The sequence below is a fragment of the Passer montanus genome, unplaced genomic scaffold, assembly GCF_014805655.1.
Source record: "Passer montanus isolate IOZ18808 unplaced genomic scaffold, ASM1480565v1 scaffold99, whole genome shotgun sequence".
In the NCBI taxonomy this organism is placed as follows: Eukaryota; Metazoa; Chordata; class Aves; order Passeriformes; family Passeridae; genus Passer; species Passer montanus.
The window spans coordinates 1,996,342-2,022,609 of NW_024375367.1; the positions used below are offsets into that span (position 1 = coordinate 1,996,342).

The 26,268-nt window shown below is 34.2% G+C and overlaps 1 protein-coding gene across 10 annotated transcripts in view; it reads right to left on the reverse strand.

Annotated features, from left to right (window-relative positions):
- The window catches only part of NBEA (neurobeachin), a 453,154-nt gene that overhangs the window by 338,210 nt on the left and 88,676 nt on the right, over positions 1–26,268 (reverse strand). For all 10 annotated transcript variants that reach the window (XM_039696621.1, XM_039696630.1, XM_039696627.1 and 7 more), the window contains exons 6-10: positions 20,707–20,833; positions 16,317–16,436; positions 11,906–12,052; positions 4,829–5,026; positions 4,284–4,417 (exon numbers count right to left, since the gene is read on the reverse strand). In XM_039696621.1, coding sequence (XP_039552555.1) covers positions 4,284–4,417; positions 4,829–5,026; positions 11,906–12,052; positions 16,317–16,436; positions 20,707–20,833 — 726 coding nt within the window. The remainder of the gene's footprint in view (positions 1–4,283; positions 4,418–4,828; positions 5,027–11,905; positions 12,053–16,316; positions 16,437–20,706; positions 20,834–26,268) is intronic.

Below are 26,268 nucleotides of genomic sequence, written 5' to 3' on the forward strand. Positions count from 1 at the left end.
GACAGAGGGAAAATAATATTGATGGGAAGACTAAGTTGAACAATTTTTCGTACAGAATTTAACAAACTTACCAGCTACTAACATGCATCAGATTGCTGCACAGTCATTGACATTACACTTTAAACTTGCAAAATTCTGTGCACTGCCACGCAAAATTTCTCTCCATTCTTTCCTACTTTCAACACCCCTAGATATAAAGGATACTTCAGCCCATTCCTACATCTCTTCTATGTCATGCTCTTTTCCTAGAGCACATCAGTTTGTCTGTTCTATTTTGACACAAATGGAAACTGTATATGTCAACCAACGCTAAATCAGAGAACTATGATAATTACTGAAAATATAAAGAATTTCTGGGAAAAAAATTCCAGTAATTTTCTCTTATGAACAAGCAGGAGAAAGAAAAGGTGATAGACCAAAGCACGATGATGCAGTACCCCCAGTGGTTATGATACTGATTAGAAGTATCTTAGAAGTCAGGAATTTGCACCCTTAGGATAAAAGTGAAATTTGCCTTGGCATTTTGTTTGTTTTGTTGTTGTTGCAGTTCTTTTATTCTATTTTATTTTTAAACCACTACACAGATCAGTTTCTCTAGGCTCCTCATTCCCATGATAATTTTCTGTCAGATTTGCCTTAATATAAGTTTCATCTTGGATCATGTATTACAAAGTTATCTGTATAAATTACCTCTACAAAAGGCACTTTTACCTAAAGTATGCATGTTGCTTTGGAGATCTAAGTATGATTATTAATTACAGACAATTTAACTTGAAGAGTCTATATAAAAGAGAATAATACATGTATTTTTTTGTCTGTTTCTCTTTGGGAAAGAATCCTTTATAAAGATAAAAATCCTTTATTTGTATTTTCAGCTTCTCCAAAGTAATAAAAAATTATTGTATGAATAACTCCATCACAGGTAGTTAGTATGATAACTATTGAAAATTAATCATAGCATAAAAAGATAAAGTAGTATTAAGGAAAATCATTCACCAACAATGAATGTTTCCATGAGCTACAGCTATGCAGCTCTCTAAAGTGCTTCCTTAGCTTCCAGTTTAAATATGTTTTTTCATTTCTGTAAGCTTGTTGAAGAGAAAGGGGAAGTGATTTCTTTCTTATGCCTTTTCAATTGTTTTCTCATAATATGTGATGAAGATAATACGACAATTAATCAGGTTTCATTCAAAAACATGAGTCATCTGAATAGGTGTTGTACGAGAGAACTAGAGAGGCAAGTCACCTCTGCTTACAGGCAAAACATTTTGTGACACAGACTCCAGTAGTAAATTAGCCACACTTAATAGTCCCTGGATCTTTTGGAGTATGCAGAGGTACCGCAGTTCAGGAGTTTACAACAGATTTCTATTACATGATGCAATGGTTAGATTTTCCTTATAAACCCTGGTCCAAGCAGATTGATTTGGCAAATCACATTCTGGCTGTCACAGTTTGGGAAAATTCAAGTAACTGATTTTATTTGAGCACAGCTAGGTCACACTAGTGATGTGGAATTTTAGGAACAATATCCAGCATTCTTCCCTTCCAAACAGAAAGGGAGGAGGTTACCAGCACTCAACAATGTAAATTCTGAATTCTGTGCTGGAGGCAGCAATGGACTGGGACCTTGGCTTTCCACGAAAGGCACAAAGGCAAATGCAACAACCTCAGGAAGGATTACTTCCAGACCTACTCTCAAATTTAAATACCTCTGCCAGCTATGACAAGAAAATTATTGAAAGACAGGATGAGAGAACAGGTTAGGAAGGTAGGATACCACATGACATTAATCTTATTTGCTGTCATGATCTTAAAGATAAATTCAATTAAACTGAAGACATTAATCAAAATGATTGGAAACTCAGAAATTTTTCATATTAAGCTAATAAATAAAATCAATACATCAAACTAATTCTAGTTAAGCTGGGTTGTTTCTGTAGAAATTGATAGGAAACCTGCCTATCTCTTATCAAAGTATAAATCTTCAAAAAGTAGATGCTCCATTATACCTATGTTACTTATGAAATATAGATAATTTCAATAATTGTTATGGGGTTTTTTATGATGATGAGGTTTTGGGTTCTGTTAATAAAGCTCTTCTAATATTAAAAAATCCAAACAAAAAAATCTAATAATTGAAAACCCTGAGGTTTTCAAACAGAGTTTGATATTTGCAGGAGAGAAAGAGGTGAGAAGGATTCAGAAAAGCAGTAGAACTGGGAAAGCCCTCTATTGCTGTTACACTTTTATAGGTAAGACAGGTAAGACAGCATCAGATACATGGAGACAATCATCTAATAAATAAGGGGAAACAAGGAAAAGACTCATTAAATGCACTGCTTCCCTTATTCCACTCCTCAAATGATCCTTTTCATGTTTAGCATTCTTTCCCCATAGCTCCTTTCTTTGATCCCAAAAATATTTTATTCTTTTATTTGCCTACTTCCCTGTTCACTTCCAGCATTATTTTTCATGATACTAATATCCTATTAAATAACATATGAGAAAATAATGCACAGACACCAAAACCTATAAACATAGAAATTACATCTCATCAAGCAGCCATTTGCTTAAACTTTCTTTCAATATGTTCTTGAGTTAGAAACATATCCTCTTGTATTATGCATTTGTACAATCCTATAACACAATGAATTACAGATCTCTTTTTAGAATATAATCTAATTATAGAAAAAATGCATTGACTTATTTCAAGAACAATTTTTTTCTACTTACAGTTCAACCAACTCCAGAAATGTTCTGTACATTTTCAATTAAACATTATGAATGCTCTCACTCACTGGGAAGACCACACACTTGGGAAGAATTAGTCTTTATCTCAACTTCTAAAACTTACATTACATTAGTTCTTCATTTTTAAACAGATCTAGTTATTGCTTTGTCATCTATTACAGATTCAGCTCCTTAATGAATTTAACACACATTTTATTTCTGTGTGGAGACACACACACATAACCTTCCTTAAACTAGAATAAAGCATTTCAGTCTTCTGCTTTCCCAGTAAATAAAACATGCAGCAAATTTGTTATTTCAAGCTTATTTCAAAGTAAGCATTTCTTTTTCTATTTCCCCTATTTTACAATGCTTCAATGCAAAGTACATATTGCAAGACACTTAAAAAAATATTCCACAGTAACCAATACACAACCAGCTTTTCTGTCTTCCAAATTTGTTGGTAATTTTAGTATTAGTTAATTTTTCTTTCAGTTAACTATTTTTAACTGAACTATCTAATGCAATAAGAAAATCCAGAATAATTAATAGAAGAATATTATAAGCAGGAAAACAAGCCACGTGCTTGGCGTTATGCACCTGTTTTGTCACCTAATTCAAATAGAAAAGCCAGCTTATCTTGTCCCTAAACACTGGTTTCTAGCAGGCTTTGGTTACAAATTATCCTTCAGGGAAACACCATACCAGTTGTTCAGCATTATCCTTTCAGATTTGTTACCCTCAAAGATTTTGGCCAAACATTTTTCTGGAGAAGTTTAGCTCTCCTGTGCTGCAGGACAGGTCCCTGCTGTAGCAAGCACATGGCAAGAGATCTTTTAAAAAATAACCATAGATGAATTAATTTTGAGAAAGGGTTCACCATGTCTAGAGATTTTTAAAAGATGTGCAGATATGGCATTTAGGGATGTGGTTGAGTGGTGGACTTTGCAGTCCTAGGTTAATGGTTGCACTCCATGATCTTAGAGGTCTTTTCCTAAAGGATTCTATGATTCTAACTCAGCATGGGTACTAACAGACTCCCAGACAGTCTTTTTCAACATCTGTTCCTTGACATTTGTGAAGACTTTAACACAGAGGTGTCTTCCATAGCACCAGAGGAGAAACTTCATGGGTCCCAGCTTAAAATACTCGTTATGTCCCCAGTCACTATTGCAATTTAAATATGGTCACAAAATGCCTGATCGTAGCTCTACAACTTTCTCATTGTATATTAATTTTTGAATGCTGTGAAATATGAATTCAAATGACACAGACTTTGAGAAGGTAAACAACATTGCACTCTCAAGGAAAAGTCTATTGAGTTCTTTCAGAAGTTGTGTGAACTGTCATAAAACTACTCTTAAAGACTCTAGAGTGATTGGAATTCATTACTTAATCATATCACTTTGGTACAGTAAACTATTTTTCAAAAAAATAATATTTTTTAAAAGAAAGAAGGGTAAAATGTAGAAAAAATTAGAGGACATGCCCACCAAAAAAAAAATTTTGTAAGCTTAATTTAGTTTAAGTCTTGTTTAAAAGAAGCTTACCAAACTGTTGTTTCCACCTGGCTGTCATGCAGCTGTCGATTGTCTAGCTGGGCAAAGAGAGGAAAAAGAACCTGGATCCCTCCGATGGAATGAATTGCACTGTGAATGGAGTGGGTTACAATAGCTTTCACATCCTAAAGACATAAAATAAAGGAAAAACTACAATTAATCTCAATTTTAAAGGAAAGTTAAAAAACTAATTCTGAAGCACTTTAACAAGAAATTGAGCGCAGACTTTTTTAAATTTTGTTTCAATACTTATACTTCAATTATAATGACTATATTTAAAGGCAAACAATAAACAGATAATTTTAAGTATCATGGCAAACTGTGCCACGATAGTTAAATATAGTATGAAGTCTGTATTTCTTATGGAACACTATTTTCCTTGCTTTAGAAAGGGAGCAAAGAAAGAACAGTTCAAGTGAAAGTTATATTAAGAGCTGACAGAGCACAAAAGAGCAATCTCTGTACACCAGCAGACAAACCCTCTGTGTGATGTTCAGCCAACTTTAATCACAGACCCTCAGCTTAGCAGCACCAACCTGAAGCATGAGAGCATGGGGGGAGTGTACAAAAATGGAAGGATTCTCCTTTGGTGAGGATTCAAGGCATAGCTGAGCATCGGTGGCCTTCGCGTTATAAGTAAAAGCGATGCTGCTTGCGAGTTTCCCATCATACAGCACTTGTTTATGGTGCTCAGCCAGATGAATGTCACTCTCGGATTTAAATTTGAATGTGCTCTGAAAAAAACCCAAAAGTTACACAAAGTAATTAATTTAGACAAATTCCTTGCCACAAAATATGCAAAAAACTACACCGGACTTGAGAGAGAATAAATAAACTACTAAACTTCACTTGCATTTACCAGTAGCCTAATGCTACTGAACAATGAGATAGATTTGTTTCTATTTAGTCTACACCACATCAAAGTGTCAACACATTATTTGGTATTTGATGTATTATATCTCCTATCAGCATCAGTGTTTACAAGTTTCAAAAGTAACTATCTTAAAAAAACACACATTAACCAACCATAAATATGTTAAAATAAAATTTAAGCATAAAACACATTAAAATAAAGAACAAATTAAATGTGCTGCATTTTAGTTCACATGAGCTCACTCAAATTAGAATATAAAATGCTATACCATGTTGATTAAAGGAATAGTTATTTTTGAACAACATTAAAAGCCATGCTTCGTTAACAGTCAGAAGTATATACAAATGAGCCACTTAAAATAAAATCCAAAACCAATCATAAATGCCACATTTTGCATTAATTATTTGCAAATTCAGAGCTTTTCCAAGGAAGACTGAAAATGAACATATGATTCATATCTGATCTAAAATTAAGTTTTTTTGCAACACTGAAAAATCAACAAAGCACAAGAAGATAGATTTCTGTCTTTCTGCAAAGCACTCTCAGATTTACTTGGAATATAACAACTGCATATAACAATCATTTAACAGTGGCAAAAAGACAATTAGTAGTAACACAGAACAGCTCTGTACTGATACAAGGAAAGCAAATTTGTTAGACATGACCATCATTTTCTTGCAAATGAAGATACAAATATATATATGTGTGTGTATATATATAAAACATTATTGCTAAAATATTTACTGAGTTTAAAATAATTTATTTCTGAGATTACACATGAATCATTTCCCTTGTTTTCACTGCACACAGTGACCACAATTCTCTTTATCCCTCTGGTCCTACCAAATATAACCTCTCAGGGCTGCTGGAAGCCCCTAAAAAATTCTTTCAATTACAGCCAAACAAGGGGAAAGCACATCTGCTCAAGTGGCTGACACAGCAATAAAAGGTCTGCTGCCTAGCACCCCTTTGCACGTGGACCATAAGCTGAGCAGACTGGTCACCTGACTGGAGCTGCTGGAGAACCCTTGGAGCACATCTGTCCCAGCCTTGGTGATGTCTGGCAGAGGGGAGGCTGCAATGCTGGAAAGGTACCAGACACAGGCACCATAACAGAAACCACAAGCAGAAAGGGCAAATGAATGTAAACAGCAAGTCTGTGGTTCTGTCTGCATTTGAAGATGAAGGGTAATATCTTCAGCTACACTAGGAAGGATGCTGCCAGCAGGTGGAGGAAGGTGTTGCTTTCCTTCTACTTAGCATGGGTGAGGCCACACCTGGAGTTCTGGGCTCTCACAGGGAGCCAGGCTCTAACTGGAGAGAGTGCAATGAATGACCACTAAACATGAAGGGATTGAAATATCTCTCATATGAGGATAGGCTGAGATATTTGGGACTCTTCAAACTGCAGAAAAGAAGCAGCAGAGGGGAAGTTAAAAAGAAGATGGAGTCAGACTCTTCTCAGTGGTGCCCAGAGGCAGAACACAAGTCAATGGGCAAAACAGGAACAAAGAAGGCTCCCTGTGAATATCAGAAAACACTTTTTCACTGAGAAGCTCCCCAGGAAGGTGACAGAGTCTCTGTCTTGGGACTTAATAAAAAACTGTCAGGAGATAGTCCTGGACAACTGGATCTAGGTGACCCTTTTTGAGCAGGGAGGACCAGAGGACCTCCAGGTTCCAGTTGCTCCCTACACCTTCAACCACTCTGTAATTCTGTGATTTGCATTTGGGTTAGGAGTCTGTTTTGTAGGGAAACTCGGGAAACTCCCAGCAGTCCACTCTTATTGCTCTGTTCAAACTACAAAGATGTTCAGAATCAAAGAGACGTCTTTCAGGCTGAAACTCAAATATCCTGCAATTGGTGATATTCATTCAGCCTAAAGGATCAGACTACAACCAATTCAGTAAAAATACCAATATAACAACTGTGAATATTCAGTCCTGAGCACTAAATGATTTAATCTAGAAATGTGTTCCTGTTGTGCTACACTAATTACTGAAGTAGAAATTCCCAAAGAAGGAAAATTATGCTTAGAACTTGAGAGCTGGCTCTCTGTTGATATGGTTGCCTACATCTCACTTATCAGGAAACGACTGCTACAGATTATAGATTTGTCCTGTGGAAGGTGACATGTATTTCACCCCAGAGGACATTTTAACTATGCATAGAAATCTTTGTGCACTTTCTGCAGAGGAAAAACAATTTAATGATTTCACTGATTTCCAAAGACATCTACACGATGCTTGTATTTTACAGCATCTACATGATGCAATATTTGAATGTTTTACCATATGAAAACACATATTGCCCTGAAAATCTTTCATGCCTCTCAGCTTTTTCAGATTCCAAAACTCATATATTGAGTTTTTCATAACTTTGCTGTTTAAATAAGTCAAGGTGTTTCAACACAAAATCTTACCATTTAATTACCATGAAATCTTGCTGTGTTCTAAACCACTTAAGTTAAATCAATTTTATACACAAATTTTGACATTATTCTACCTCCTCATTGGCAGTGTTTAATATACTGCAAGAATCTGAGATCACTATTTGAAAGTCAGACACAAATAAGTTATGAATCAACATAATACTGCTTCACAACTTTTGCAGAAAAAAACCAAAAATTAAAGGAATATTCTGCCATCAAAACCTAACGCAAGTGATCATAAATTGGAAATTCTGGTTAGGCGACCAGAGATCATTGTAACAGAATGTAAAGAGATGCTAAAAATTTTGATATATGATACTACTTTATTACTAGTATTGATCCACAGAAAGAAAAGAGAAATTCAGTATATGCATACTGTACTGGGGATTTGGGAAAATACATCCACAGGAGGGTAGTAGAGGCTGTTGTGCATATGCAACTCTGAGGTCTGGCACAAGCAGTGTGAGTGCATTAAGACAGAAAGAAAGAACCACAGATTTAAAATATTCTATATAAGGGAAAAATACACATAAAGTATGTTTGTGGCTCCTGCAGGAATAGGAAGTAACAGAGAGAGATGAGAATTACTCCAGCGCTGTATTCTCCAGTAAAAGAATCTGTGCTTGATCAGGAACTGCTTGAATACCAGCAGCTCTCCCCCTTCCTTTAGCAGCAAGACTGCAGCCTTTTTATTTACTATTTACTACATATTACCCCTGTAGGTTCAGCAATCATACATAAAATATTTTCTTGTACTATATAATCGGTTTAGGCAAATCTGAATTTTTGGTGCTATTTTGTGTCTGTGTTCATGAATTACTGTATTCTTACTCCAACTGTACATGACAAAAAGATTAGTATCACAGCACTGATCAAAACAAACTCAGCAGCAACATATGGAATAATCTGATAACTTGCTTTGAAATGCCTATGGGAGGGTTAGGAGGAGTGGCACAGATTTGACAGAGATATTAGAACAAGGCCTTGAGAAACATCCTTTATAAACAGCACCAAACACTGGTATCTGATGCATCTCTTCCTCTCACATTACCTCCCTGCCCCTCCATTCTGTTTATCAGCCCCTCGGGATCCCAGTGCAGACGGGCTGGGATCTCTTTGCTGCCTGGGAACAAGGATGGGCAGCAGGGAAAGCACAGTGAGAGAAAGGATGCTGTTCTCATTTCCTTTTTCTTTCTTCAATCTCCAACAACTGAAAGGGTCCACAGAGTAGGTAAAAGTCCTGTTCAGCAATGGCAAGGCCCAAAATGAGTGTGGTTTATTACAGATAAAACTTGGGAATGCAAACATTGAATTGTAATATGTTTCTACTAAACATAGTTTCAAATTTCAACATTTTCTTTTTAAAAAAAGCCTTTTGCTACAAGTGAAAACGTAGTATTTCAAACCAAAACATCTATTTGCTTAACAAAAAACCTTTTATATTAGGGCATGCTGGTTATAACCAAATGCATTCATAAGAACGTGCTGAGCAAGATCAGTATGGAAAGACTATGAACTGTTTCTATGTTGCTACACTCTGTACAAGAATGTCATGTGCAATAAGCAATATGAACATTGTAAATAAATATCCAACTATTTGATACACATAATAAGTAAGACTTATTTTAATGATTTCTCTAGTCAATCCTAAAACCTGTAGATTCTACCTTCACCACAGAACAAGAGTGGGACAAGGTGCAAGCTCACACTTTTCCTGAACTTTGTGGCTTTGGTGTCATCTGCAATATTATTTACTCTGTATATTAATGGACGTGTGAAAATTGGTAGATTATACATATTTTTCTGTTTTCCAGAGGTTTTAATGGCAGTCATAGTAGACTTGGGGCATTATGAATGATTGTGAGGGCAGCTGAATGAGAGGAAAATCATAGTCTCCTCTCATGAGCAAAGTAAGTAGAAGAATGGTCACTTCCCCCGAAGAATCAGATCCTCAGATATAATGGACTAAAGTATGTATTTTAAGTCAAAGGAACTACCATATACTGTATTAGGAAGGAAAAAAAGATCCGTATGATGACATTTAAAAAAAAAATCTCAACTATTTTGAATAATCCTTCTTTGGCAGAAAATTTTGGCACAAGGGAGTTTACAATTCATCTGGGGTCTTTTTAGGAGGAGTTGAAGGATTTTCCCCGTTGGCTAACAGTACTAACAATTAGAATGAACAGGAAATTTAGTGACCTACTTAAGAAAAGTTTCTGAAAGGCCATTTTGGTTCAGAAAATTGGGTAAGAGCAAGAACATGATCTCTAATATTCAGGAATACAAGCTATATGTAAATTGAGGCACCCTTAGACAATTAAATCCCATACTGAAGTATTCTGAACTGGTGGACCTTTGCACCAGTACAGAATCTGAAAAGATTTACAGAAATAACCTTAAATGAGATATGGAAACAGACAGGCTTTGAGTGAAAGCTACAGTTGGTGCCTTGAAACATCTAAACTACAAGACATGGTTCCTTTTCTGGTTGTGAGTAGATGTTGTTTTAGAAAAAGGTCAAAAAAAGTCTTCTGTTTTGTCTTATTTTTGGGCCGAATAAGAAAGTCAAAGAAATAAATATTATTTCCAGGATACTGCTCTGGCAGCCTGTTCTTTATACCTGGTATTAAACAGTAAAATATACCTCCAGATTTTCAAATAAGGAAAAAAACTTCCTTCAGAGAGCAAGGGGGCATTACCTACTCTGTGTACATAAACTGAATCCAAAATCATGACACACAAAGGAAGAATTTCCCCAAAATATTAAACACATACAACATTTAAAAAAAAAATCACTAAGAAGCAGCAGGTGTGAAGAAATATAGTTTAAGAGAAGCCTATGAATCAAGCAGGGCAATTTGACAACTGTAATAGGGCCAATGCAGTAACTATCGGAAATGTCATTTAGCTTGAAAAACTCATATCTTTATCAACCCCTTCAACAATCAAAAAATATTACATAATAATTTGCACTTCTTGAAACATATGACAACCTTATTCCTGTTTGATATCATTCCAGTATGTTTCTGCAAACTGGAATTCAGTAATTTAATAAATTCATAAATCACTATATTTATTATTAAGAAATATAAGATTACATTAATTTCCTTTGTATGACCAAAATATTTGCAGAAATATTTGTCTAAACAAAATACTGTATAAAGTTTGGAATAAAATACTCCTCGTTTGCACAGGTGATGGACTTTTCTTAACTGGCTTAATATTTTTAGCTTCAAGACAGATTTTAAACACCAACTATATGCAATACACTTCTTCTCCAAGTAATCCTGATATACATGTGGTTATTTACACTACATAGTTATATATCATAAAAGATATTTCCAACTGCCTCTGTCATTCAAGTGCTAGCTAAAATCAAACTATTAAGTGCAAGCATTTTCTACACACAAAATTGATACTACTAGAATCTAAATGTTGATTTTTTACTTAATGCTTTTACAAGTTTTTATTTTCAGAGTATTTTTCAGTTGAAAAACTGAAAGCCTACTTTGGATGAAAACAGAAATTTCAAAAACTTATCGCTTTTACAAGTTTTTATTTTCAGAGTATATGATCCAAGTTGAAAAACTGAAAGCCTACTTTGGATGAAACCAGAAATTTCAAAAATTAGAAAAAAGAAAACTTGGGAATACCAGATAGTATAAACTGAAATTCATTACTGTTTACCTAGAGTTAGATTAATTTTCAAGTATTATCTACAAAGGAGTTTCTGCAGATTTCTGTGAAATAGCTGTGTTGTTTTTCTCAATGAAATAATGCAATACACACCCATTCCAAGATTATAGATCTATTAGGCATTAATTTATCCAATCTGTCCCCTCAATATCAGTGACGAAGCATGAGTAAAAAGCTTAACTTTTACCTTAACAGGACTGTCTGAAACCATGCATTTGAACAGAATTGTTTTATTATACCTTGTTGAAAGTTAATCTTCCTTAACTCACATTTTTAAATACAAACAGTAGAGAAGAAATGTATTTCTCTGGCATGCAGTGCACCAAATACAAAATTTCTCTAATCTGATTATGACCAAAGTAATTATTTTCCCATACACACATATTTTAGCTATGCTTTAAACAAAAATTTCATCTTTCACAAAGGTGGTAAAAAATTAGGGTCAGTTAGGATACTTGAAAACGTAGTCTTATGTTGCTGAAAACAAATCACATGAAAAAAAATCTATATGGTTCTAGGAGGAATATCCACATGCTTCACATATCTTCCAACTATATCTCTCAATCATTTTATTTTTCCAGTTTTATGCTTCTTAAAATCTGGTATTACCTTATATCCAGGTCCTAACTGATGTATTGCAAAAATCTGTGCTGGGTTGAGTGCTTCAGTGAATACATACACTGCTCCAAGCTGGCCACAGAACACTCTATTTGCATCAGCAGTCTCCGAGGATCCAAGAAAACATTTATCATAGCTCTGTATCAAAAAGAGGCAGTTAATAATGAAATAATATTAATGCACAGCTAACAAAAGCAATGAATAAAGGGAGACTGGAACTAAAAAGATAAACCAAACATTATCAATCCTTTTTACTACCCTGTGGTGAATAACTTCATTTTGAATATTGTAGCATTAATTGTTTTAGTCCACATGACTGGCTGCTAGGATTTGTTTTCTATTAATTGGTCAACATACAACAGAGTAAATGAGAATAGTACTTTCAAGTACAACATAATCCCCCCTATTGCCTTCAAGGAATGTGACACACTTCAACTCCCTTGTAATTGTACTCAGAACTCCTACTGCTAATACATGAGAACACATGCTGGAATATCCTCCTCTTTCACTGCTGTGCCAATAAAGCTAAACACTTCTAAAAGAAAAAAAAGAAACAAATACATATTTTTCTAATTTACAGGTGTGGCATATTTTCCCTCTCTGACCACAGCCTATAAGGATTTGGTTTCACCTTAAATCCTCTTCTGCCTTATTCCATGCAGACGAGTTATTTTCCATTCTTTCCTCCAAAAACTATCCCTTCCTTCTGCTGTTAATTTTTCCTGCCCTTCTGTCTGTCCATATCCTAATATTTCAGATGAGGAATCATTTTTTATAGTTATTTTGCAAGGATTTGGTGAAATTTTCCAGGTGTTTCCAAAAATCCTATCTAGAACAAAGACCTGAGAAACCAGAAAACATGATGCAGCATAAAAGGACAACAGGAAGAAGCTCAAGGATCCTCGAAGGTTATTCTCTCAGCTTCCTTGAGTCATAGGTTCTTTATTGAATGGAAACAAGGATGTGACATCACTTTTTGAGCTGAGCCAATAGAACCTGCATAAGGAAACTTGCTTTTTCATCTCGCTTAACTGCTGAGTTTTACCTTAACAAAAACTTTTGTCAGTCTAGAGAATGAAATCAAATATGGTGAACTGTTACAGCAACTAGTTTAGGTGGATAGGCTGTTAACAAGGAAAAGGAGACACAGGTGTAATGACAGACAAAGATCTGGAGCTCAGCTTTAAAATCAGGTGAGGGAAGAAACATCCAGAATTTTGTCTATCAGTCATCCCCCTTTGATTTACCTCTTTTAATTTTTTTCCCCCTTGGAATGTCTATTCTTTTAATCAATTTTGACAAAATTTTAAATCTTCTGGCAAAAACCCTACATTAAAATTGATTCACAATGTCATATCCAGGATGTACAGTGCAAAAGACAAGTTAAACAGACCCCTTTGACTCCTGGTAAACCCAATGGCAAAATTTTATAAAAATTTTCAATTACTTTATTCAAGTCCTGCTTAGCCTTGAAGGCTTTCATGACAGTGTGCCATTACTGTCAGAAAGTGTTCCATCAATTAATGTTGAGCAATTGCCCTTTTCAATGGTTATTTGAGGAAATTGTCTGAGCTACTGATGCCACTCTTTTCCTAGTTGACACTTGAATATTCTGAGAGTACATTCCTGCCTATTATAAGGGTATTTTCCTGGATTCTTCTAGTGACCATTAATTGTACAACAACTATTGTAGCTCTCAACAGATTCTGAGTTCTAATTATAGTTAAGATCTAGGTTTGTTAGCCTCTAGTAATTTCCTTTTCTGTCTCCTTTCATTCTTTCCAGTTTTTACTTTTCCATTTCTGGCACCTCATTCTTGATTAGGAGTTTCCATTAATTTTAATTGGAGGAGAGGGCTAACTCCTGAATTCCCAGTAATTTTATCCACTTCTCTTCCAAATGCCAAGCAATCTGTAAACATGAGTTATACTTTGCCATGCATGTCACTTCACCTTTGTCCATAATCCCCAGATATATTTATCCCTTGGAATACAAGCTCTATGAGTCCTTCATCACTGGCCATGGTATGTTGTATAGGACATGAAAACAATAAATATTGGCACTGCTATGGTTTTATATTTCATTAAATAGTAGTAATGAATTTGGAGCCAAAAATGGCTCTATGAAAACAGAGTATCAGCAGCATTCAAAATAGAAACAGTTAATTCAAAGATGTTTATAATGTCTTCCCCTTTTTCATCCAAATTTCTATCTTTCCTCTAACATTTGGGTGAAACATACTGCAAATATTTAATACATGGAGGCTCAAGAAAATGAAAACATACCTCTTAATTCAACATATGTTTGTGAAGAATGCAGATCTGAACCCATAATGAGTACATCATATAATATCATCTATCTCTCTAGCCACATTACATAAGTAGTTAAGAACCCAGTAAATTCACGGCCTTGTATAAATAAGAATAAATTCTAAGAAATACAGGAAAAATAATTTAAAATAAATTAATAAATAAGCTATTTTTTTACAGTTTCACTGTTTTTTCCCCCTCTATCTTTACTTCCATGTCTCCCAGGCTACATATGAAAATGGCAGACAGAGGTTTTCTACAGTTCTTGCTTGGATATAAGAGGTAAATTTCAGATACTGAAAAAGCCCTCACAAAAATATTAGAGAATGGCAATGCAAAATCAGTCTGGGAAAAAAAAAATTCACAATCTCTACCAAGACAAAACCTATGCTTAAAAAAAACATATTCAATTTTGTTTCATAATGTTAAACTCAATAATGTAAATGTAATGAATGTTTTACAAGTCTAAAAATATGTTTAATCATAATGAATATTGTTCAGTGGTAGATTTGACACAGTGAACAAATCTTGTCATCAGTAAATTTAGCAATTTTAACACTACATCTTGATTATATTACAATATTAACCCATAAAAATGACTGAATAGTCAGATGCACTTAGTCAACAATATGCAGCTCCTTACCCTTTCTGTTTTCACAACTTGTACTGTTAAATCTATCAGTATAAACTATATAAATACTTATGCTCAACATGGGATGTAGAAAAAGAAGAATGATTGCCTGACTTACGCAATGTTTTCTTTCCCTCAAACACTATTATGGTAAGATATTTCATTGACATCTTCCAGGAGACTAAAGTTATATCCAAGTGTAAGGGCATGAAGGTAGATGTTAACAAATGGGGTGGATAATTGCTCAAGACTTTTCAAGGGAATACTTCTAACAATTCAAACTTTATATGAAACAAGAAAATTCTAATATAGTTAAAAGAAGATCTTCTCTTCCTAGGTAATGCAAAATAGTAAGAAGCCTATGTACACACTCCCCTATTTTTCCTTTTATGTATGTTGTACATTTGCATTCATACAGCTTTCCTGAATCTCTTGATCTTTCTATTCTACTTCCTACTATTGACAGAACAGAGTTTTGCTATTAAAAAGTGGATAGCTAATGATAACTAGTGGCTTTTATAGCTTAGAGTATTATCCAGTGGACAAAATAAAAACCTTAGCACATATTTAAGACTTAAATCAAAATATCTAAAGCTCAGTAAACCAATTTTACCTTAAGATAGTACTTCTTTTGCATGAGAAATTAGAAAAGAATACAGTGGAGAAAATACAAACAAAAGGAGCAGTTCCTCCTGTTAAGCATTTATCATTAAGGATTACAGATCCCCACACCATATAACCAATAATCCAGACCAGATACTCTGAGACCTCAGCTGGCTTTTCAGTTAGCACACTTCACCTATCATGAAAATATTTGTATTACCAAGGAGATACCATGCTCTGCAAAAACTGAAAAACTACCCTTTTCTTGCAAGTCAAAATGCTACCAAAAAACCGCAAAGAATGGAAATCAGAACCTTTGGAAGACAGAGCTCTCCTACTTTAATTAACATGCAATATTTAAGCTCTCCCTTTCAAATTCTATTTTGCCTCTAGAATTTAGCAAAAGACAGTTCATTTCCCTAAGGCTTCTTTATCCCTTATAGTAGTTAGAAAGAAATTATAACCATATTATAAATAAAAAATAACAAAAGCATGGTAAGTTGATGAATCAAGAACCTCTGAAATTCTATCACAGATTTAGCTGAAGGCAAAGCATGAGCAAATAATTTTCTCTGCCATCCACAGAACTTTGAGCCAGAAAGAGCAATATTTGCTGCTTCATTAGGTCCAGGCTCTCAAACTTTTCAAAGTCAAAGGTACAGAAAGAGAGAATATGTACACATAAACTCAAAAAGTCAATAATATTACATTTTATTAGGTAGATAAATAAGATTGAATAAAAGACACATTTAAAAAAATTTGCAAAGATCCTGAGGAAAAAGAAAAGCAACACGTTTTTCCTTTTTGAATTAATCTTAAAACAAAAAGCAATGAGAAAGGAAAAGCAATAAAACCTTACATCATTCGTGTTAACATGCCAGGCCATGTCACCATAGGATACCAGCTGCCCATTGACGTAACAGCGTATTTCACTGTTTCTCCACCGGTTGTAGATGTGTACAATGCTTATCATGTACCACTGGAAAGACAGGAAAAATTAGTACACAGGGGCAGATTTTAAAACAAAGTTAATGAATGGCATAAAAAACGGTAACCAATCTCAAACTTACACAAAAAGATGAACCCCTGCAAACACGTAAAATTAAAATTCAAGTCATTGAGACTTCAATTCAAGTCCAGTCAACAGAACTGTACCTAAATGTAATTATGTACCTACCTGCTTTCCTTTATGGGATTAGAGGCAAAAATGCACACATACAATTTAATTTCAACACTATTCTGTAAAAAATACACAGCTGAATTTTGATAGGAAATCCAGAGCTATGTGCTCTTACCTTAACAAAATCATATTACACAACATCTTTGCATCACAGCTGTTTATCAGAAATTATTAAATAAACAGAAAAAAATCCCAATAGCAAATTTTACAGCCCAGGTTAAGATGTCATCCTGATTGCTTGCGGTGATATTTTTCTTTTATTCTTTATCATTCCACCAATTTTTGGACAACTGTCATATCATTAAAAATACATTAAATAATCAAACAGAGAAGGCACCTCAATTTAGTGCTTCCACTTACTACTATGGTGATATTTCCCATAATTTGCTTAACAGGAATAATTATGTCCATGACAAATACATTCAAGAACTCCTCCGCAGTCTTCCTGCTTGGAGACATTCAAAACATAACTGGACAAAATCCAGAGCAACTTGATCTAGGAGTCCCTTTTCCAAGCAGGAGGAGAGACAAGATGGTCTCAACACATCCCCTTCCAATCTAATTGACTCTGAAAATGTCACCTGGTCTTAAAAATAGCCTTTTATATTCTAACCATTTGGAAAAATAATTAACATTTTCATCATAATCCCATTCTTGGTATCTTTTTCAATTATTATATTTTGATTTCCATGTTCAGATGGAAATCCCTTTTTTCCAAAGTAGAGAACTTCTGCAAGCCTCAGGGATTGTTGACTCTATTCCTGAGCTGGGATTGGTAGACACAGAGCCTACAAATATAAAACTCTCTCTCTATCAGGGAAAATAAAAGTAGATGTTTTCACGTGTTGATTTTAAAATTAGAAAAAGCACAGAATTACAAACAAAACAGCATGCAGAAAAACACATTTTGACAATAAGCATTACAGTAATTATCAAATTGAGCTGTATTCTGTTACAAGTCTATAATAACTATAGATATGAGAACACATATTTTTACACATCTGTTTCCAGGTACTAAAAAATATTTTTTCATTTTTCCCTCCTTTAAATATACAACTAACAGAAGGTAGAAAAATGATGCTGATCACACAACAATACTTTAGAGTATCTCATTTCTTGTGTTTCTAAGCAAACAGATTTATTGGGCAACACTGGAATAAAGAAGTACTGCTCTGGCTTTGACTTCTGAAGTCATGTATGGAAACTTTTTTTTCCCTCCCCAAGAACCATGGGAAAAGTAATTTTTGTGATTAATGGGTTTTTTGCTCCTAGTCTTTTGAAAATTTCTTTATTTGGGCAATCTCTCTAGCACTAGAAAACATTTTGTTTTTAAGAAGGAAAGGCAGTACTTCACTGCCACACAATGAACCAAACTAAGTTGTATGAGCTCACACACAATTTTTCTTCAACTTTTAGTTGAAAAAAATCCCTTTTTTTTGGCCTAATAATCAAAGTCAGCAATACAAATTTCTTTCATATTCATCCCACAGTTTCCTTCCCCAAATTATTTTCTCAAAAATGCACAAAGGCCATGCCTCCCTCTGCTGCAACAAGAGCTTCTTTCGGTAGTGCTAAAAGACCCTTCAGTATGTGTTTTTTGTTTACTGCTGAAACCTGTCAAGCTTAGTCACAAACTGCTAAATCACTAAGTTATATTCCTACTCCATAGGACAGCACAATCAGAGAGATGAGGCATCACACACTAAGTATTTCCAGGATGTGGAACTTATTTCTGTCTCTGCTACAGTTAGCAAAGGTGTTCAGGATTAGAAACATACACACACAAAAGCTTTTGACTACACTGCTTTCCTGTTACAGTTTTACACGAACTGATGCTGAGGCTCAAACTCAAGGGAGCAAAACCACAGGGGGTTACTTATACAAAAATGTCAATTTGGAGTCCCAAAAAAGCAGTATAGACATTTTAAACATAACACTGCCAAAGCTAGGTTAGCTCTGTTGAAATGTCAGGCTATTATACCATACCCATGTTTTCTATTTGGGTATATAATAACCAAATTTCTCCATATATTTTTATAAATGCTTGCTTTTACAATATTATAAAATACAACAATTGAGACTTAAAGTTATAAATTAATTATTACATATTGTACTGTGAACGGTGTCACATGACATAGGAAGATCTTCACAGATCTTGAACAGAGCAGCTCTGATCTGCCTATATAAAGCTTTTGACCAGATAAATTGAATTCGTTACTTTACTGTGATTCACCAAATTTTTTTTAAAACCCTCAAACCACATTATTCAGAAGTTTATTGAGGATGATGATTCTGACAAAATTTATTGCTGAAATGTGCATGTGTGTAAGCAAATGTCTAGGGAATGGTACATCTGATGGCAAAAATCATCACACTTCTTAACATTAGGACAGTTAACTGTTTTATAAATGAGTACACATTTTTTAATATATATCTACACATTCAAATCTTGTACAGTGAAACCAATCCCATATCTAAACAACAAGAAGAAAATCAATTTGCATGTTAAACAGGATAAATTTTGACTTGTTAGGGCCAGGAATTATATTTGACAGGTTTTATTTCCTCCACTATGCATTATGTACTTTATCAAATGCATGTGAACACAAGTTAATGATGGAAAAATATATATTAAACAACTTGAAAAGATATTCTAGAATATTTATTTAAAATACTTTCTAAAGCTAACACATGACTCAGTGTATGGAGCATGAACTTTGGGATATGTAAAACTAACATGGGAGTTATATTTTTATGTATTCCAGCAGATGAACAGACTTTGATTAGAAAATGGTATTCATATAATGAGATACACAGGCATTAGTATTTCAGAATTAGTTATTTTGAGTAGAAACAGCAAAAGCTAAAATTTTCCACAGCTGGGACAAAGAAAACTAGTCATTCATACTAAAAATTACTAAAACCATATCTTGCTAAAATATTGAAATCTACTTCCTCATCAACAAGTAAAGATCAGCTAGATCCCAAGAGGTGATTAACAATAACATAATACAAAAGTTAACAATTACATTTGTTACTAGATTCAGGTGATCCTTTAAATGAAAATTGAACTGTCATCAAAATACTTTTCTAGCTATAAAATTGGAAAAATGTGAAAAACAGAATTGATTCACTCCAGTAGACTCAGAAGAGGTGTGTTTATAAGGCTTCATACAACCCTGAGTGATATGCTAGAGAAAGACATTACTTTGTTTTAAGAAAACCACAAGTGACCTCAAAGCTATATGACAAAATTAGAATTGGTGATTTTGAAACTCAAATACACACCAAGAAATATAGTGGAACATTAAGTTGATGTGTGAACAATGGCATTCCCTCCCTAAGAGATTGGTTTCTCAAAAAAAAAAAAATCAAGCACTGAAATTCAATATACAAATTCTAAGCCCATAAAATATAGAAATGGGCTTCATAGCAAAATACACACAAGACTGATATCAGTGACAAACACATAATGCTTGCTGCACAGAAAAGTCAATGTTTCAGTCAACTAAATGCAACACTGAAGGCCACAAAATCATCGTTCCCCTAGGACTACTAGGCAAAGAGTAGAAATAAACACTAAAATGATCTAGAGATGCAATCAAGATTTACTACAAAAAATGAAAAATCCTAACACAGCACTGAAACAGAAGAAAGTTCATAGCATTATATCATACAGCATCAGATAATGAAACTCTAGCATTGCCAGCAAAATTTTTCAAGACCTTGGCAACAGTTACCAAGTACAGAATTTTCGGAGACAGAATGAAGATATTTGAGTAATTAAGTGCAGCCATTTTACAAATACTCACAATTCTTCTCTATCTGAAGGCAATTAAGCAGTAATTTTGAAAAACAAGCTAACGTCATAGAAGTGTTAGCCTCTAAATTATTTCATTTTTCTTGAATTGATTCTGAACTGTAACTTTGCATAAACACTAGAGTAGTTACCTAAAAACAAGGAACTATGATTAACACCATAGCACTAAGGAGATGTTAGCCCTCCTCCCAGAAGCACATTGTCAGCACACCTTCAGTGGTACCCTTCACTGCCAACAACCTTGCTTACCTTGCGTGGCTGAAAGTCATACTTCACACAGTGCTGGAAACCTTTGCCTTTTGACTTCAAGGATGTAACTATTAAGCAGTTGCCAACAAAATGAGCAGAATACCCAACACCTTTGCTAGTGCGGAAACTGAAAAGAAAGAATTAGGAATTAGGAAAAGGGGAATTATTTTATAATAAAAAGGTCCAAATACTACTTTAAACTGCCATTAACTGGGAAAAGGGGAATTATTTAATAATAAAAAGGTCCAAATACTACTTTAAACTGCCATGAAAAAGAAAATAAATTTGTACCTGGAATGGTGAATCTCATTTTCTTCCACCATTCTTTTTGGGGAGCTACTCACCTTCAGCACCTAATTGATTCCCAACTACATTTTAAAAATTGGTACTCTTTTTTTCTGAGAATACAAGATAGTAAGTATTTTGTCTATCACATTTCACCCTCAGTTTCTTAATTAATCATCATTTAAAAAAACACATCTGATTAAAGTGAAGAAATATCCATTACAAAACAATTGTGAGATGCTTTGCATTTTGGGGTGTTCAGAGAATAATGCAGCAGATATGACATACAAATTTGGATTCAAGATAATTATGATTCACAAGAATTATTTTTCAAGACATGAATAAATTATGCTAATGGTATATGAAATTTTAATCTTCTGAGTTGTGGATTTTTCATCTGTCAAATGGATAAAGGGCTACAATTTTATGAAAGTAAGTTTAACAAGGATTTCCAAGCTTTCTTGTGACAAATATCATAAAGACAGATAATGCAGAAAGCTCATACATTCCATATTTGAAATCAAAAGCATTTTAAAGATCAATTCTGGACTTAAAAAAACACTTTGCAAAGGTAACTGGTGAAAGTTCATGAACAACATTCACTGAACAATTTAAAAAGGCAAGTCCATATCTACAGCTAAGCTGCTTAATCACTTCCTAAAAGATAAGTACAAAAGATCAGTTTACTATCAATAATATGGAGTATATTGTATGCAACTTCTGGACGTTTCTTTAATAAATAACCAGTGGCTGAAATACAAGGTCGAGATGGTCGAGATAGTGAATTTCATCTATGAATTCTGAAAGGAAGCTTTGCAAATATAAGAAAAAAACCCTACTAATTGAGTATTTGTACAAAGTCCTGTAGCCAGACTACAATTAGCCCACTAATTAGTACTGTACAATTAGCCCACTAATTAGTACTTTCTCATTCTCTTAATGCAGCTAACTTATAAAATAATTTTATGTTATTGCAATAATAATGTTTTAAATAGTTTCTTTGTTGCAACATTTTCTCATACACTTTTACTAGTTTTTCCTAGGAATATTAGGACATGAAAGGTACATGCAGACACTAAGTTCAAATTTCATCTTCCTTAATATCTGCTGAAATAGTATATTTTTAGTTTACCCTACTACATATATACAATCTTGAATTTAACACAGAAAAATTTTAATATTTGTGAAAGTTATTCCATCTTCAGAAACCTAAAGTCAATAAGTGTGCATTATTTAAGAGATTGTTCTCTTTGCTCATTGTCAAAAAAAAAGTTGATAAACCATGACCGAATAAAAAAAACCCAAAAAACTCTTTACAAGATAGGTGTTGTGATTATACCCTGAGGTGATCAGGGCTTAGACACTAATCTCCTATGAGGGCATTTGTAAAGGAGGTAAAAAAGAGACATTCAAATTCTCAAAGTCTAGAAACCCAGTTTTGTTGTAATGAATTAGGATACCTTTTTAAAAACTACTAAAGGATACTTTTAAAAAAACTTATAAAAAATTTTAAAAACAGTAAACAGAACAGGTGTAATAACACCTATAGATGATTTTTCTGCACCCTAATGAATCCTTGCACAGAAGTTTCTACTTCTAGTGTCAAAGTATATATTGTATATATTTTTCCCCAATTCAGCCTCTGTCTTCCTTATTCATTCATCTGCTTCTCTATATTTTATACAGTTTTCTCTCCCCTCAAGCTGCTGTGTTGAAAAGGAGCATTATTCCCTGCCACTGTCTTTAATAAGGGCTTCCATAGAACTCTTTGCAGAAACGAAAAAAAAGGGCACTTCTTTAATAAACGTAAAATGTTCTCTCTAAATAAACCTAAGACATCACCAAAGAATGAAGAGAAATATTACATGCTGTCCATTGCCATTGACCTCAAAATCAAAACCACTTTATAACACTGCCATTCCTTTGTATCTTTTGAAGACTATTTTTAACCTGGATCATGCCAATGATCTGGCTTCCACAATGACCCTACAGGCAGCTCTACCCCTCAACAAAAGGAGCAGTGAACAGCCTCATGGAAGAATATCACTCATACACATAAATCTACATTACCCATACACACAACCTGCACAACCACAGCACTGAATTTAGTGCAATAAAATGAAGGCTAAAAAACTTAAAATACAGCTCTTACAATAAGAGCAACTGAATGTGTTGTGAGATAGTTTGAGACTTTGATTCGTCTCCTCAGGGCCTTATGCCATTCAAAGAACTTTTCAGCAGGTTACTGCAACTCTCACAATGCCAAATCTGTTTCTCAGAAATGTTATCTCTAAAATGGTCTAAATGCTTTCATTTAACAGAATCCCATTCTGAAGGGTACTAAAATAATACAGAAATTCACTGCATTCTGATGAACAGTGTTATATTATTTGATTAGAGATGTCAAATATAATAGTTTCCTTTAAACTATCAACAGCCAATCACTGTAAATATCAATGTTTTACATGATAAAATATTATTACCATTGTATAAAATGCATCCTAATACCATGAACAAGAGCTAGAAAGCATTTTGAAATAAAGAATATCACTAGAATAAACGTCTACATCTTTCAAATTTTCTCTCTTTCCTAACCTTTTTGGTTACTGGGCTGATTTTATCTCCATTATGGTCAAATCAGACTCTTCCTGAAATTTTAAACACTGAGTTGTCCTTAAGTGTGTAACTTCCTGGAGTTCAGCACGTGAACACGAGAAAGCAATGAAATAATGAAAAAACTGCTCATTTCTTAGCAGGGCTCTTTGCCTTGGAATAGATGAATGATTTTTAAGCATGAAATTTAGCCAAGATTTTACTTTTTTTCCTCCAAATTAATTGTATTTCTAATACAAGAGTAGTTAAGAAACTGAGTACTCAAATGTGTTCTGTTTACCTCAACATTATACTATGTAATTTTACTCTTGACATATTCTTTCTTGTCAAAGGTAATGTAGGCTAGGACTGTCTACAGAATACTCCAAAGTTCCCTTACCAATTACCTACATGTGCAGAACTTTCCACATCGCAAGATGAAATGCATGGGGACAGTAAGAGCAGTGCCATCAACAGCCACATGGTTTTATGAGCTTTAAATAACCTCCCATAGCAGCTGGAACACAATTTTACTACAGTTTGTTCATATAACCTTTACAATTATGTTTCATTTCAGCCACTTTCTCAAAGCAGCTACCGAATGTTATTACACTTCCATAGCAAGAGAGCATTCTTCCACCAGTGGAACTGTTTAGGGATTCCAGTTTCTTTAGCTTAGGATTTTATGAGCATTTTAACATATAACCACAGTGCCGATATTGAGAAGATATTAATTCATTCTTGCCTGAAAGGTGTGTGTGAAATTTGCTTTCTACTAACTTTGGAATTCCACTATAGGCTTTTGCAACTGTTCTGTATTATCTCTATTACCATAACCCCTAGACAAAGTCTGAAAATACTAGACACCTTGTTTTTTGAATGGTTTTGATTTTTTTCTTTCCTCCCTATATCTACATCTGTAAAACTAAAATATAGAACACTGTTCCAGAAGTTTTAGCCATTCTTCCATTTAATGTTTGTGGAAGCACTTAGACTTTCTATGAACAAAAATCAATTATGACATACCAGCCTCAGTTGACCTTCTAATTCTTTTACAGAACCTGATATGTAACCTGAAAGAAAACACCTCTTAAAAACAAAAAAAACCACACCAAAAAAAAACCACAAACCTTGAGAAATCAATCAGCTGAGCCCTAAATATCTAAATTTGCAGCCTCTTTATGACAAAGAATCTACACCTTATTTTTAAAGAAACATTTCAAACAATCCATTAAAGTATTATAAGGATTACTATTAGTATTGTTACTTTTTTTTTTTTACTATGTCTTATAATTGCGATAGTGGCCATAGTACCATGTATCTAAAAATCTGAATTTTCTTATTTTGCAGTCTATCCACCAGATCCTAGATTTAAAAAAAAAAATAAAATTATTCACTATAAAATATGTTTTCCAAGGGACAGTTCACTCCCAAGGGTCACTACTAATAGTGACACCGCTCACTATTTCTGAATAGCACCAGTTTTTCCCATGGTCTCTTAAAAGAAGTAGCAAGTCTGAACTATAAATGACATTCAAGTAATGCTTTTGCCAAGATTTTGGGAAGGAATCACATCACCTTTGTTGTCATCTCTGTTTATTCAGACTATCCTTAAAAAGATCACATTAGCTCTTTCAGCTAGAGCAATGAAAATGGATTTTATGGTGAGTTGGTAACCTACAACAATCCTTAATATCCTGCTGTAATTCCTGCTTTCTAACATATTGCTACCCATTAGAAGTAGCGGGTAAAGTGGCACCCATTATCCACTGCTAGGTATGTGACGCTGGTCAGCTTATACTAAAATTTCTGCTACAGAATTCTAAACCTTACCCTTTGACTGCTCTGCCTTGTTATTTATTGTTCATGCAAATGTCAGATTTCTAATTTTCTTCCAGGATTGTCACACTCAATTTATAATTGGTAAGACAGCTACAATACTATTCCAATATCCATGTGGTAATAGACTGTCAGCAGCTGCCTAGCATCATCCTCAGAGATATTTAAAATCACGTTTTTTATAAAAAAACAAACTGGCATACAGTTCTTGAAGCAGGGTTGACCATGTCCCTAATAACAGAATAGCAGCAAATTTCCCTCACATCTGGTAAATGTGAAAGAATTTCTTTGCTTCCTGTCTCAATTTTTAAGAATCAGTTTTCACATCATGGTTGAGTTGATGTAACGGCTGTCTCACACCACAAAGGCACTGCACTCACTTAAAGACTTGAGTTATTTATACAACACGTTTTTCATCTAGTTAAACTGAAAAAGATATTACATGACCAAAAAGCAAGTTGAAACCAAATAGACATTTGCTTTGGTATCTTTCTCTTGGTGGTCGCTGTGTGTGACACAAGCTTTCATGTGGCAAAGTCTGAAACCTGAAACCTTTTCCTATTTTGAATTATTAATTAGAGCTTGGCTTAAGCTACTATAGAAAAATGATAATAATTTACATTGCTCCTGTCATGGCAAAGTCTGCAGGCCCTGTGTTTTTCAACATTTCCTTAAACAATTTGGATGCAGGACTGGAAAGGATAAAAGCAAGTTTGCAGATGGTAGAAAACTGGGAGGAGCTGTTGACCCATTTGAAGGCAAGGAAGCCCTGCAGAGAGGGACTGACAAATAAGAGGACTGGGAAATCACCAACCATATGAAGTTCAAGAAGGGCAAGTGCTGGAT